The 16,271-nt window shown below is 36.7% G+C and overlaps 1 protein-coding gene across 2 annotated transcripts in view; it reads left to right on the top strand.

Annotated features, from left to right (window-relative positions):
- Positions 1-757: 757 nt before the first annotated feature.
- Positions 758-16,271, top strand: part of rab28 (RAB28, member RAS oncogene family) — a 33,271-nt gene continuing 17,757 nt past the window's right edge. The window contains exons 1-6 of one of the 2 annotated variants that reach the window (XM_023329087.1): positions 758-939; positions 1,056-1,199; positions 6,131-6,227; positions 9,524-9,612; positions 11,469-11,598; positions 13,002-13,068. In XM_023329087.1, the coding sequence (XP_023184855.1) occupies positions 1,125-1,199; positions 6,131-6,227; positions 9,524-9,612; positions 11,469-11,598; positions 13,002-13,068 (458 nt within the window). In that variant the 5' untranslated portion in view covers positions 758-939; positions 1,056-1,124. The remainder of the gene's footprint in view (positions 940-1,055; positions 1,200-6,130; positions 6,228-9,523; positions 9,613-11,468; positions 11,599-13,001; positions 13,069-16,271) is intronic. The other variant, XM_005802078.2, reaches the window with a different exon arrangement.

Below are 16,271 nucleotides of genomic sequence, written 5' to 3'. Positions count from 1 at the left end.
AAAATGTATTATTTACTAAGTCAAGCTGAAATGTATCCCTCAGGGGCACCCAGAGTTTTCGAAACGGAGGACAAGGTGAAGTTCACATATAATTATTAATAAAACCAAAAGCCATATAAGAATTTCTAGAGCTATGCTACATGCACTTCCAAAGCGGCGTATTAAAAAAAATAGAAAAGGGACACAGGAATAAGTAGAAAAAATAAATTCTTGATTTTTCCTCAATTGTCTTCTATGTTAAATTCATATAAACATCTCATCCATATTAGACTGGCCAGCTGGGGCACTAAATTTACAAGGGTAGCCATCCACCCAAGGTCCCCTTTGGTTGCGCCACTAATAGGATTTTTTATTTATTTTCATATTTATTATCTTTTTAATTTTTTTTTTTAAATCAGTAAATGTATTTTATTCCAACACTTTCACCAATAGTTTGTGAAGCCGAAATAACAAGTGGGCAAAAACACTTTATGTACATTTACATACGGACAAAAGAGTTTTTAAAGTGGTCTGTAAAACGCCTATAATTGGGTACTTTAATGTTTTCCACGGCACCAAAACTTCATAAAACGTACCCTGCCATAAATTACAAAAATGTATTAGAGTTTGAAAAAAATAATGACCGAAAATGTGAATTGTAAAACAATTTAAAATCCTGCAGGCTGTAATTATTTTAAGTATTTCAATTTGATCTTTAGGTTTTCACTTTTCACTCCCTTACTTTGTCTGGCGTTATCATGGCAACGACAGCACGTCACACACGGCACAGACTGGACCGCACACACGCCGGAGGATTCTGTTTCCGGTTCGAACAGTTTCCTGTGAACACAAAGGGGTTCATGGAGATTCTGAGCGTGTTTACAGACTGACATGCCAAGCCGTGGCTCCGGGTGTGTTTTTCTTGCAGTCTGCTTCAGGAGGGAAACGGTCGAGGCAGCGGTACGTTAGTGGATCATACCGAGGGGAGAGCAGCTGCAGCCTGCGTTTGTGGAGTCAAAATGGCGTCTGGTTCTCCAGTCAACTCGGCTTTAATCCATCTGTGATTATTCCGACAGCCGGACAGCAACCTGTAACTGGTTACCAGGGCGTATCGGACCGACGCGGGTTGGAGCACAGGCAGTGTCATGTCGGACTCGGAGGAGGACAGCCAGGACAAGCAGCTTAAAATTGTGGTGGTTGGAGACGGAGCATGTGGGAAGGTGAGACCCATCGTAAAACGCACACTGTACCTTCCCCACTTTCAGCGTTATTAGAGAAGGCTGACTTGTGTGTTATTTTCACTCCGACATATTGTTTTTTGATCGGTAGCTGAACGTTTGAATTAGCATCCAGCTCGTGCTCCCGCTGACGCTGTACTGTCTCCGCCTGGTCACCATGGCGACCGACGCTAACTTAGCTTGACAGGCTAAAACAACAAAGCTAACAACATTCAAGCTCAGATTAAGCTACTCAGTATGAGATTCTGTTTGAGATTTGTGCCTCTATAGTCCAGTGAATGCTTAAGATATACGTCATAAACAGTCTAAAACATAGAATAGGTACTAAATAAAATGCTGGCACAGTTCTGCTTTTGCAAAAGACAAAGTTTAGTTGTCATATTATTTAATTCATTTTAAATTGACAGTGCATGCAATGGATTACACCATGTAAATCTGCTAGATTTGGCTAGGCAGGTTTATTTTTATTCGTAGTCCCTGGAAGATTGATAGCATAGCAAATAAAAAGAACAAGTGGATAAATAACTCTCATTCATTTATCCACTCACAAGTGAAGCCAAAGTATTAAAACAAAATAATAAAATAAACATAAACATACAAAGATGATCATGGAGGTACACACTGATTATTAATGTTTAGATGTAATTTGGGATTCTTTAAGATGAGCTGTAAATATGGAATAATTAGAGGTGTCTCTTGAAGTTGTTCCTAAACAATTTCAGTATTTACAGTTTTGGACTCTGTTGGTCCAAACACTGTGGGAATAGATGGGCCTTTACGGTCATCTTTGATGGTGTCCCCTCCTATTGGCACTCCTAAACCTCTGACTGATTAAAAACATTTTAATAAGGCTGAGCAGGTCACTGTAAAATCCTATACATGAAACAAACATATTTAAAATGAATAACATTAAAAACATACACAACTTGTTACTCATGTAAAAATAAGTGTAATATATTTTGTTTTAGCTTATGTAATAAGTATTTCTTAAGCTGTCACCTGTAAATCAGTTTACTTCTATCAAAATAAAAAAAATCATAATATGTATGTTATACAAAGCTTAAACTATCATTAAATGCAAGGGTCTACATTGCATTTTTGTTTCTCAACAGGTTGCTCTGTTATGTGATGCACATGAAAAATGTTTTGGATGAAAAATCTAGAGAGAGTAACAGCTCACTTGATGTTAACATAGTTTGCTTTGCTTAGTAATATGGAAAGATAGACAGATTGAAAATATAGCTTGTTTTTTATTGTTAACATCACCTATACTCAGGTAATTTTCCATAAAATTAGTTAAGGTAACTGTATGTTTATCAAATATAAAACCACTAATTTCTCTTAAATGGCTGATAGAAAGGTTCTAATGATCTAACCTGTATGTTTCCTACAATTAGTAATTACATTTTATTTTCTAAATATTTTTGGCATCACGCTAAACATGTCTCCTATAAAGGAACGATAAGACCTTTCTAATTGCAGGTTTTATGTGACATCAACTATGCAAAATGTGTATTTTGTGCCGTTAAATCTTACTCAGATCTGTTGCTCTAAACCTCTTAAGTCTGTCTGACCCTTAATCCATATTATATCCACACAAGAGGATAGTAAATAAGCATCTCCTATGCAGCAGTTAAAAAACTATGACCTGCCTATGTTGTTAAGATTTAATTACCTAAATAAATGTATATTTAACTTGTCAAGCTTCATATCTAGAAAGATGTGTCTCTAAAGTAATATGTTTTAGCCAACCTTTTTGAGTAAAACTCATGCACTATGCAGCACTACTTGCTGTGTGACAGTTAATAAAGACCTCAGTTTGCTGGGCCCAAATCCTGCAGCTGGTGGTTGCTTTTCATCAGCGGATCTCCTGGCAAATGCACATGCAAACTCCATATGCATGTGGCTGCAGGGAGAGGCCTCATTTAAGAAAATTCATGTTGCATCAGTTCCTGTGAGAAAATGCATCTGTTTTCTCTAATTAGGACCAAAAAATGGCATTCATAGACTTTTGTATTAGTTGTGCAAGTTAACATGCCTTTTGCCTTTAGATAGCTTTTAAAGCTTAAACATTTTTAAATGCTGTTGTTATGTGCTGTTTAGCTTTGTAGCTGATACACTGTGTAATGTTTAAGTCTTGGAAAAAATAGCCAAGCCTACATTAACAACAGGGGATTTTTTTCTCCTAGTGACATTAAACAATTGTTTGCAGTAAAGCGAGGAGGTTGTCATGACAATTCAGCCACATTTCTTCTTCACTGCATCTCGAATCCCAGACTGATTATGATTTTAAAACAGGCTTGTCAAGTGCTTTTTTAGCCACATATCCCCTTTTGTGACTAATCTCTCCTTCCTTTTGGAAGATAGGAAAGGAACATTGTTGTAAAGGCGAGACACGAAGAGAAAAATTAGTGTTCTCATTTCAGAAGGTCGACATTTTCTTCTGGGAGGCACTGCGTTGTGTGGGACATACACACACGCACACACACAACTCCTTGTAGATACGCTACATTAATAACCCCCGCTCACATTGCTCCCAGGTGTCGGCTCGTCTCTGTCTCAATGACTTACCTGCTTGTCTGTTTTGGACAGAAAACAGCAGCCCTGCCCCCCCATTTTGACTAGGCACCCCTGACTGACATCTTGAATGCCGTTTCCCCCCTTATTAATGTCAATTTGCTGAGCAAATTGCAATCGGATCAGTTTTTCTTGGACAGCGTTTTCAGTGGTATTTTAGCTTGCGGTTTGTTGTCCGTTCAGAATATGGGGAGATGTGGAGAGACTTGTGCACCTTAGCGAAATGTTTTTAAAATATGGAATTTCAGATATCGCCAGACTTTTAAGACGCAGGGCTGACCTTACACACTGCTCTATTTTTCAACCTGAGTTAGAAGACTCAGTTTTTCCTCAGTATTTGCTGCTCTGTGATCCATAGGACAAAATGGAACTCTAGGCGCAGAAAAAGTAACAGAAGAGTAAAGTGTTAGCTAGACAACATTTCTATCTGTTGTCACTGTTTTAAAAGTAAAAAGAAGACAGTTTTGTTGAATCACATGATTGTTGTCAATGTTCCATGTTTTTTTTTCTCTCTGCAAGTTTCTGCCTCCAGTTTCCCGGCACTGGTATCAGTGGTGACCCTATGCAGTTCTCTGTCTGTGTGTCAGAATTACGCCAGCTATTACATTTGCCGGTTAGTTCCATTTGTACCATGGTAAAAAAAAAAAAAAACTGTGTTGAAGGAAGAGAGGCAACCTACTGCAATGCCAAGAGAAATGGCCAATAGGCCCAACATGAGCATGTGGAATACATTTCTGCAGTCCAGGCTTGTTAGTCTTATGTTGTCACTGATTGTTTGAGCTACTTAAACGGCTGATTTTCTCCTTGTTACGTCAGTCACTCCTAGCAATTTCTTCTTTACACTTGAGACTGAAACATGTTCTTCACTGGGTACTACTAAAAAAAAACAACCAGCAAATGTTTTCCAAAAATCAGTGAATAAATATTTTACATTAGTTTTAATGGGCATATTACTTGTGAAAACTCAGTATGGGCGAAACAGTAAGACTTAGATTTGAGATGCACTGATCCGGCTTTTTGCTGCTGATATTAGCGATCTGCTTTCTTTGAAGTCTTGACCTGCTATGACTCTAACATATGCAATACATTTTTATTAAACTAAAAAACATGCTTAGCAGTACACCCTGTTTTCTGGATTGAAAATGTTTGCAATTCTTGATTTTTATGCATTTAATAAATGAGGAACTTTTTTACTTCTTTAATGCCATTTAATGTAAAATTTTAACTTAAGAGACAAATTGCAGTGCTAGAAAACACATTTGTATGTCTCTAAAAGACTTCAGTAAGCCATTTTAAGAGGCTATCCTATTTACACTATATTGTACTGTCTCTTACTTGATTAATTTGGGAGACGTCCTGCCTTATTTGTAAGACCATTAGACTAAATCTAAACCCTTTCAGCTGAAAAGGACACAGGCTTAGCTTAAAGCTTAGCGAACTGAAAGAAAGTATCGAGTTTTAAATCCCTCAACTAGCAGTGATTGTCAGACATCACATTAAAATTCATTTACTGACAGTCATGAACTCTAAGGGAATCCCGCTGCTTCCCTTCTCTGTTGTGTTTATGTAAGCTCGCTGCTCTAAAGATAGCTAATAGACATCCACCTCTTCATGCTTTTTCTTAGGCTCATCCATCAAAATGAATTACAGTTGGCATGTACTGACTGCGCTATGAATTCCCACGGATTTTAGGAGAGCCCTTGACATGCTATTTTTTCCCCTTTCTCAAATGCAACAATGACAGTGATGGAAGTTTAATAATTGGGTGCAATTATTAGGTCTTCAGTCCAGAGACATGACACATTCTTTGACACCTGTTTTTGTAATTTACTATGATTTGAACTGCCACTCTTATAGCTGAGGAAGCAGACGATTACATCAGTTCACCTTTTAGCCAATCAGAGTTTCTGACTGATTTGAAAGATGAAACTTGTCGTAAAGGTTACATTTCTAATAAATTATGGCTGCATGGATTCCTGGTGAAGAATCATGAAACTAGTTTTCTTGAATTCTGAGGAATATTTTAAAATGCAATCATTCAACAAAAAAACCCCCAAAAAACTTTTAATGGGTCAAAATATCACCTTTTCAGGAAGTTCTTTAACATTATGTTTATTTTCAATAAAAAGGGTCCGATTTCACCCCTTTTTACACTGTGGTGCATAGACACTAAATTAAATAAATAACACACACTGAATAAAGGCTTCTCCTGTATCCTTAAATCGTTTTTTGCACCCATAGCCTTGCTTTGAATGGCATATTTTTAGTTCTTTTGATGACTCAAGAGATGTCTGGCTCTAATTCCCCACGTCTGTCCTTTTGTCATTCTGTTTCAGACATCACTCGCCACCAGATTTGCACAGGAGGCCTTTGGGAAGCAGTACAAACAAACCATTGGCCTGGATTTCTTTCTGAAGAGAATAAGCCTTCCAGGTGAGACACCTTCATAATCTTTAGGGAGTGCTTCTCATTTTGAGAGACTGTGCAGACATATGTTGCACAACTGCAGAGAATATGTATTTTCAAAGCTAGACCAGTCAACCTTGCTGGTAGAACACTGTCGATTTTGTATTTCTTTTATATAACCTCAACTTTAATAGAAACGTCTATGACACAAAGGTGCCTGTTGTTCCCTATTAGTCTCTGTCACTTATTTCTCCCCGTTTTTTCATTTCCAGGCAGAGTTTTTCATTAACGTCAATGCGTGAGCTGAATGTGACTTTTCTGCTAGCTCCTCATTGTCGAGTGTCTGCCACTTCTCAGGCTTATTTGCTCTGAAAGCTCTCCTCTCTTGAGCAAGCGGCACAATTTTTTATGCTCTCCACAAGACCACTGGTCAGATTTATGCCCAAAGTAACAATTTGTGCTTGAGTAAATGCAATTTTTGTGTTTATATATAACTCACTTGAAATAAAGGTACTTTATATATTCTCATCAAATCTAAAAATTAAATGTTTATGGCTTTTTGCTATGTTTGAAAGAAAGTTTCAACCCTTTTTTAAAGTCTCTTTCTAAAATAGGAATTTTCTGCATTTAAATGTATGTTTTTTCATCCTCAGCCAAAGCCTAAGATCCAGAAATCTCCAAAGTGGCTCCATTCTTTCATTACTAATAAAACAACATTAAGCAAGGCAAATTAAGTGCTAAAAGTAAAAGTCATGCTGATTCCTGAGTTGGCTGAGGGTCTCTGTTTTGAATTTGTGTCCGTTTCAGCTCAGAAGGCTTAGGAGAACTAAACCCCCAAAAATGTTGTGGTGGAGTCTGGTTGAAAAGAGCCAACTATCATCTCAGGCTGTGCTGAGCTACTTAATGTAAATCTGAACAAATGCTGTTAATTGTATGACCTCTTCTCTCTTTTCAACGTTTTTTTTTCTTTTTTCTGTTTGAAACCCAGTGATCTCTTCAGCATTAAAACCGTTGGCTCAGTTTAAATATAGATTTCATATGTCTGGATTATTGGGGCGGCAACAAAGCTGGAGTCAACACCCAAGTTGTTAAATGGCCCATTTTCTGGGGAATCGGGTGTTGATGAGCTGATGAAGAGGAGGGTGGCTCCTCAAGCTGGGTGGTCCCAAATTTTGTCAGGAGCCCCGTTCGCCCTCGGTTTGGAGAGGTTGTGCGGGTCTCTATGGGGCTGTAAGGGCCTTCTGCAGCAGGGGGAAGAGTAGCATATAGCCAGCACTGGCTCTTCTCCCCATGAAGGCCTAGCTTGTCAAACTTAATGTACATTTTCCAACGCAGGCAGAGGTGAGACGAGGCTGACTGGCACACAACAACCTCCTCTGTGTGTGCTTTTTATAACAATACTTCTTCCAGATGTCCCTGCCAAACCAGTGAGGTAAAGGCAGCGGAGAGGGGCCTGACAGGAGCTAAAATCCCCTTGATAAACTGTCAAACCTATTGGGCCTTTTTCTCCTCGTCAACATAAAATCCCACTAAGATAAGTGATATTAGCAAAATGCTGTCTATTTAACGTTAACAATCAAATAGCCAGAGGACAAAATTTGACATTATTGGATCTGTAGGTGAAATAGGAAGAAGACATTTTTTTTCTACTTACCTTTTAAAAATTAAGACAATAAGCTCCCACCATTTTTGGTCTATAAATAGGTCAACCAGCATAATATTCTTATTGAACTTTTATTTTAGTTCATAAAAAAAGTCAGACAAAGGTTATGGATATATGCTTTAACATTTAAAAAGAAATATTGTATTTTCTGAACTGCTGAGTCACTATGCAGTATAAGCCTCAAAAGTAAAAAAATGTGCCATGAAGAGGAAAAAAAAGTATATGTTGCAGGACCAGCCAAACCATTAAAAAAACTAACTTGTACTCCCCAAAAATGTGGGAGCTTCATAATTCTTTTATTTTTCAGTTGAATTGAAACTTCCTAGCTCAAACAAATAATTTATGAGAATTTTTTGTGCCACAAAAAATGGAATCAGTAGATCAGACCTGAAAGAAAACCATACATCAGTATCGACCAGCAAAAATCAAATTGCTGCATCTCTAGTTTTAGTTTTTCAGTCTTGCTCATAGTTGCATTTTGTGTTTTTTTTTTTTTTTTTTGCTGTAAATATGCAGAATTACAGTCCCTGTGTTGAGTCAGCACAAGCCTTTTTAAAACACAAAGAAAGCTGGTGTCTGAGCATGCTGGTTGGGTGGGGATGGCTCTTTATGACACCAAGGAGCTGTAATTCATTGCGTTCCCTGGTGTAATTTGACGTTGACAGTGTATAGTCTAGCTGTAGTGACTGTGAACCTCAGCGCTTCCTGTCTTTTATTTAAAAAGAGGACTTCTGAAGGGGTCGACTCATCCAGTCGTGTCCAGAGCGCACGCTCTCATCCCCATCGGAGCTGCAGGCCGTCACTCAAACACAAATTCCTCACTGTCCGGTCCTCCCTCTTCCTTATTAAGCCCTTTTCATTTTCCAAAGGAAGAAAATATTTATTTGGTTTTTGGTCTTTCTCTCACTTCCCATCATTCAACTCTTCTTTTCTCTTTCCACAAGCATAAGCAGAACGGTCTTCTGTGTCTTCACTATTGCGTTTAATTATTGCTATTTCTCCTAACAGCACATAATTCTCCTCACTTTACCTACTTGGCAGGCGATGGCATAATGCAAACAGGGAAATAAAAAGTCGCTGAGACTTTTAAAATTAGAGGGTAAGCGGACATATTAATTCCCCTCTATCTCTGCTTGATATACTTGGATCTTAGCTACATATAATCTGCCAGTTTAGGAGCCCCTAGCATGAAAGATTAATTACTGCTTTATTGTTTTCATTTTGTGTGAAAAAAGTCTTTAATATACCGAAAAAAAAAGAAAAAAAAAAGAAATCTGCTATGCAAAGCATAGGCTGTGGTGGAATCTATCCATCATTTCCACCGGACTATGGCGTTTACTGAAAGAGAATCCTGGAAAGAAATCCTTAAATGTCAGTCAGATCATAATTTATCCATGTTTTTAGCTGACAGAGCATTAACAAAGTAGCTTTGATCAAGATATTTATATCTTGATAAATATTTGTAATGCTGGAGTAATCTGTCTATTTCTGACCAATGCATAATTTAAGTTTTTTTTTAATGTCTGTTCTGCCTGTTACAACTTTTCATTCTAAGAACTGTAACCAATAAGAAAAAGGTGGGCTACAGGTTTATTTATTCTCTTGTAAATGTAATCTTTCTTAATGTTTACCCTATTTCTGTCTTCTGTCTTTATTCCAGGCAATTTGAATGTGACCCTGCAAGTGTGGGACATTGGAGGCCAAACATTAGGGGGCAAAATGCTGGATAAATATGTGTACGGAGCTCATGTAAGTTCACTCTTATCTTATGTTGTTGACCTTTGTACAGTGTGTTTCTTTGCTCTGAGTACTTTGTTGAACCACTTGAAACACAAAAAATATAACTATTAATGTACAATCATATGGTCCTAGATTTCTGTTCTCAAAACATTGTCAGCAGAAAATCATAGTGTGTCACTCTTTTGCTAAATAATATATAACAAGGGATAAAAATGTGAAATCAGAGGATTTTTAGTTACATTTAGCTTCAGTTTCCTGTTGAAATTGTTATATAGATGTATATATATATATATATATATATATATATATATATATATATATATATATATATATATATATATATATATATATATATGTAGATGCTGTATAAAGTAGAACATCTACAATGCATATTGAAGCTCAAGGAGTATTAAAAAGGAACATTTCTGCTTGTGTAATAATCTAATAGTTAATTTCAAACTGAACCAATATTTTGAGATTATATATGTATATTGTTTTTTTCCCATTTCGCCTGAGTAAAAATTATTGCAAAATTGTATGCATATATTTTACAGTTTGAACTTCCCCCTTTGATCTTTGACAGAACAGCTGGACTTATAATGAGTTCAAAATACCCACAGCTAGACTATTTTAATTTTAAATGAGATCTAAATGGCAGTTCCAGGTATATGAATGCTTTTGCAAGGTGCTATTTCTATTGAAAATGCATCCATAATCGCATTTAATAAAGTGTGAGCCGCCTGTAGCATTAGGTGTCAGGATAAGTATACACAAGTAGGGGCCCCTACTAATACTGTGAATGTTTTTTCCAGTGTACCAGCTATATGAATGTATAACTTTTCATGTAAACAGAGGCTAGATAAGACAAAAAATGTTTTTTTTCTGCCTTGGTAGCGGAACATTCTCAACATTTTCCAAAGCATACTAAAAGTTTAATCATCAATCATGTATTTTTTCTATTCTTTCCTTCTTGTCATACATCTTTGCCAATTTATAACACTTTGCTTACTTTAAGTTTTCTCATCAGAGTTGCATAAAACTTAACGCCTTTTGTTTGGCACTGAATATCCTGTAATCAATCATGGCTGTTCAGAAAGGCTGTGGATAATTGTCGGAGGTCTAACCTGTCATCACCAACATTACATGTTGTGATAGTGCATGTCAGTTGAACAAAAAGCAACAAAAAGCTTTTCAGTCATGTTGCATCATGCTGTAAAAGGAAAGTTATTTTCCTCTGCACTCACTGCTTTCCAGTTATTTGAAAAATAAAAGTTTTAGTATTGATAACAATGGCAGAGCTATCAGTGTTATTGATCCTAATTTCAATCAGCAGGTTTTCTGTCTATAATTCTTACTTTATTTTTATGTTCATGTAAACATCTCTTGACCTGACTGTTCACCCAAACATGAGTCTATTATTGTCTTGTGACTTTATTATTATTATTTCTTTACACTGTTCTGGATTACTGAGGGTGGAGAAAACTCTCTAAGCAGACAATTACATTCATTGGCCCAGAGGAGATGACCTAAATTGACCTCAATAAATCTGAATCATGAATGACAAATTATGAAGTTATTTATGTCCAAACCTGTATTTTTATTTTTAAAGAGATCCTCTTGAATTCTTGTAATCATATCAACATAATATTAGTGGGAAATTGTTTATCTGTGCTTAAGTGAGACTGTGCTTCACTGTAAAAAGAGAAGCAGTGCCACCTACTGTTTCTATTTTTATTTGATATTTATCATCAAACTGGCTCAGATAAAGTTAAACAAAAATGTATGTTTTATTTCCTTTTTGCCATAATTTAATGCATGTTTGTCAAATAAAAAACTAATAATATTCTTTTTCTTTTCTGGTAAAGGGTGTTCTTTTAGTATATGACATCACAAACTACCAGAGCTTTGAGAACCTGGAGGATTGGTTCAGCATGGTGAAGAAGGCAAATGAAGAATCTGATATCCAGCCTGTCGTCTTCCTGGTGGGCAACAAAAGTCAGTATAACATTCACCTACAGACACAATGTCTTGTAAAAGCATTTATACCCCTGTTTGTCATGTTGCAGTCACAAACTTCAATGTATTTTAATTATATTTTATGTTATGGATCAAAATGAAGTAGAGAATTATTGTGAAGTGTAAGGAAAAAAAAGATTTTATTATTATTTTTTTTTACATTCACTCCCCTGTACTTTTAACTTGAAAACCTTGAAGTCACCTACCAGCTATTCTTTGAACACCTCAGAGGTTTCATAGAGAACCTTGGCTGACCAACAGTCTCATAAAACCACACTGCTTAGGGAGAAAGTAGGTTAGGTTTTAAAACAATATTCTAAGCTTTGGAAATCTCACAAAGGACTGTTCAATCAACCTTCTAAAAACTGAAAAATTATGGGGAGGCTTCACACCTGTGAAGACATGGCTGTCTACGTAAACTGACAAAGAGTGATCAGTGAAGTGGCCTAAAAGTTTCCTATTGTAACTCTGGAGAACATAGAATTTCCTCTATGGAGTGATAGCATCATCATGCTAAGAGGGGTCTATTTTGCTGCATAAACAGGAAAACTGGTCAGAGCTGATCAGAAGGTGGATGGAGTTATATGCAGTGAAATCCTGGAAAAAAACAGAAGCTGCAAAAGACGAAGGTGTGCCAGAAGTTCACCTCTCAGCAGAAAAGTGGCTCAGAGCGTAAAGCTACAATGAAAGATAGATTTGCCCAAAGTCCAAACCTAAATCTAACTCAGACTTTATGGAAGGACCTGAAAATTGATTTTTTTTCTCCATTCAGTCTGGCTGAGCTTGAGCCATGGTTGCTGGTAGTGACATGCAACTCTAATTATAGAAAATGACTTACAAATTATTGGCATAAAGGCCAATAATTGGCCTTTAAAAAATTCAGATTTCTACTTTGTAAAATATTTCAAAACTGTGTGCAGCTCTCGTTCAGCTTTTCAATTATGCACTAATTTGTCTTTCTCTGACATAAAAAAGCCCCTCAAAAAAGACATTAAAGTTCAAGGGGTTTCAGTACTTTTACAAGACACTGTAAGTTCAATGCTTCCCTTTAAAAACTGTGCTTCATATTGTTTATACAAATTTTTTATTTCAATTAGTTATGACTAAAATTAGGTCCGATTTGTTAGGCTGAGCTTGTCTGGATGAATTTCTTTCTGATGCATATTTTTTGCATGTGTGTGTTTGCATGTGGAGGAGTGAGTGTTTTGATGGTAGCAGACATGTTTGTTGGAGCATCCAGATAACTGATTGGTGTGATAAGAGAGTTTTAGAGCAATGGGAATGCTGGTGTTTGTGAACTCATGGGAGTGACTGACTATGATTTAATATCCCTCAGCCAACAGACCCAGGTTACCGCTTATCAGCAATTCTTTCCCTCCTAGTTGGTACCCGTCTGCTCAACCCCGACACCCCCCACCTTTCCTATCCCGTCCCACGTAGTCGCTTAAGGTGAGGAACTCGATGTTAACCAGATGATTCTTCTCCTATCAGTCTGCACGCCTTCTCCTCCATCTCCAAAATAAAGACCAATAATGAAGACTCGTTTTAAACATCCTCTTGACAAATGTGGAGTCATGGCTGCCGCTGTGTTATTGTAAAGTAAGGCATTTGTGTGTGTGCATGTAATGGCAACTGTCCACTTTCCCGAGCAATGATGAACAGTCAACAGAGCAGTGCCTGCACACTGAAAGCTCCCTAATGTTACTCAATAGGGACCATAGGTCATGCTTTAATTCAGCTGTCTGGAGCAGATTCTCTTGTCTTCACATCCGTTGCAACTTCGGATACCCTGGCTTAAGCTCTGGGCGCCTCTGTATTTAGGCTAGATTTTAGATGTGTGGGTTAAGTGTGCATACTGTAATATTTAGGTAGTCCCATCACTTTGTCAGGCTCTGTAGCTTCCCACCTACATTTACGGTCTCACCCTAATGGCTACTGTACTGCTCATGGTCCATGTTTGTTTTTTTTCCTAAAGGCTGAAAAAAGAAAAACAAAACCACATGCAGATTGCACCTTCAGGAATAATCAGTTATTTTACAAGACTGCATGAATCTTTGAACCCTACCAAAGACTCTGTCATTTTTCAGGGATCTTGAAGTTTGACACAGAGTCTTGTGATGTATGTGATGACTTGAAATTAACTTTTTTTTTTACAAACCACAGAATTGAATAATTTTACAGGGATTTTAGGATAGACCAACAGTAGTACATAACTGTGAAGTGGAAGGAAATGCAAAATGTTCATAGTTGTTTGCACACAAATATCAAACATGTTTGGAATGTTTTCCCAAAGCCATGTAGGGACACAAGAAACATTTTGAGTAAGATAAAGCTCATGAGATCAAGATTTAACAATTTTCTCCACAGTACATAAAAAATACCAGACATGGCAAACAAAAAGAGCAAAAATGAGAAACGTTAATGAAGATTTATTGACAATATTCTGGACCTTACTGCTACTGTTAGAGGCACAAGACAACATAAACTAAAAGTACAGCTAAACGTAAACTAAAAACTAAATTAGACTAAAGCTGAAGCTTAAACCACAACCTCTCCCAGAATGTGCCGATTCCACAGTGAAACATGTTGGTGGTAGCATCATTGTGTGGGAATGCGTTTCATTAACAAGGATTAACACGTGTTTCTTTTGCTTGTCAGATTTGGAAGATAAATGGTGGTAAATGTAAATTAATCTCGGAGCCTGTAAAACACTAAAGAGTGGGAGATGAGGAGTATGTGAGACCCTGCCCATCTGCCTACATATTGCATTACCATGTAAAATTCAAGTTTGTAACACCTGGAATGTATTAACCAACAATTTCTGCACTTTGAACAGTCTTTTGCGTTATGAATACTGCACACATGATGATTTCTTCCTGATCTATCGTGTAACCTAAGCACAGTCAGACTGGAGGGCTGTGAACTGAAATTGTTTAACAAATGGGCAAACATTTTTAGCCTTTACATGTGCAAACTGTAAAGACAGATACCCTAAAAGACTTGTAAACTGGGAAAGTCTAATTGTGGACTCAAGAATTAAAATCAGTAAGGCACAGACAATGAGGTTATTTCATGTTGACTTCTTCTATTTTATTCACAATGTATGCTCTCCAATTTCTTTTCTCGTTTCTGCGTTGTGAGTTTTTATTCTCCAAGAATTGTAGCTTTGCTCTGCCTCCAACTTCTATCCTTGGCAGACATTAACAGTAAGTTGGGCAAATGAATACACCACATTCTTTTTCAAGCAAAGTTTAGATTTCAGATGGTTCCCATGATGTTGCACAGAGAGAGGCAACATGTTTGTGACTGCTGAAATAGAAGTACAGCCATAACAAGGAGCTTAGCAAAACACTTCAGATTTATGTCTCTGTGAGGGCTCCTATCTGGGGAGATTGTGGTGTTTAACCACTCTGGCTGTTTTTATAGGCTTTTCAATGAGTTAAACTTAAGGAAAACATTGATTGTAGATGGTATAACTTCTTAGTGAGACTTAATGAACAAGTCAAAATAAATATTTTTGTGTTTTTGAGGGTTTGTGTATTTGAGGGTTTTCTGGAGTTTTTCTGGGGTATTTTAAGAGGTATTACACCATGGTGTTTTATTACTGGCATTACCTCTGTTAGCTGATAACAAATACATTTCCAGAATAACTGTGACTGCAATCTGGTTTTTGTAAATCATTTAGGGTAACTAAATCATCGGTGTCATTCTTGCCTCTAAATGCTGGCTTGAGTCTTTTGTTAAATAATGGCTTGTAACAATTCAGACTGAAACAGATTTCTGAGGGAACATGTGTGTGCACACCATTATTTATGCACATGCATCGAAACGTACACATATGCTTTGATTAAAAAAACACACTTGTGAAGTTTCTGAGAACACATTAGTAATGGAAGAGTGCTCAGTTTATCCAAACATACTACAAATGTGCTTACAGTGCTGCTTCATGCAACTCTGTATGATACACAATAACTTTATAGTAAAGTAGGCATAGATCACTGTAATGTTTGTAAGAAACGATAGTATTTTTACTTAGGATTACTTAGGGTTAACCCTAATTAAAAATAGGGTTAACTTAGGGTTTCTTAGGTAAGTAAAGATACTTATTATTATCGTTTCTTACAAACATTACAGGGTTACAGTATTTATCCAAAAATTAAAAACCAAAGTGTAATATCATTAAAGTTTTTATTTAAAATAGATTAGCAACAATTATTCCTGTTGCTACTTGAATGGATAAGATATATTTACTATCATTTTAATGTTGATACATAGAGGAACAGAAGCATGCCAAGATAATATTGGTTGGTTAATAAGTCACGGTTGCAGCTGCTTGGTTAACAGACACGGTTTTGATAACTTGCTCACTGTAGTTTTTAACAGTGTTACCTTAATCAGAGTGATGGACCACACTTCTGTATATTCACCTGAAACTGTCTTGTAGTCTTATATCAGCCTCCTGACTGGCAATGCACAGTAAAAGGAGGGGGAAAGTCTTCCTATGCCATACAAAGTCAAGGGGAAAAAGAAACATCAGTCTCTCTGGAATCTGATTGAATGAGCTTATAATTGTAGGAATTGGGAAATTTTGATTAACTTTGAATCCGTAATTTCTCAAATCTAAGTGTACTTTTCAGAAACTGGATTAATAT

The sequence above is a fragment of the Xiphophorus maculatus genome, chromosome 23, assembly GCF_002775205.1.
Source record: "Xiphophorus maculatus strain JP 163 A chromosome 23, X_maculatus-5.0-male, whole genome shotgun sequence".
Taxonomy (NCBI): Eukaryota; Metazoa; Chordata; class Actinopteri; order Cyprinodontiformes; family Poeciliidae; genus Xiphophorus; species Xiphophorus maculatus.
This window is presented reverse-complemented; position numbering and strand designations above follow the sequence as displayed.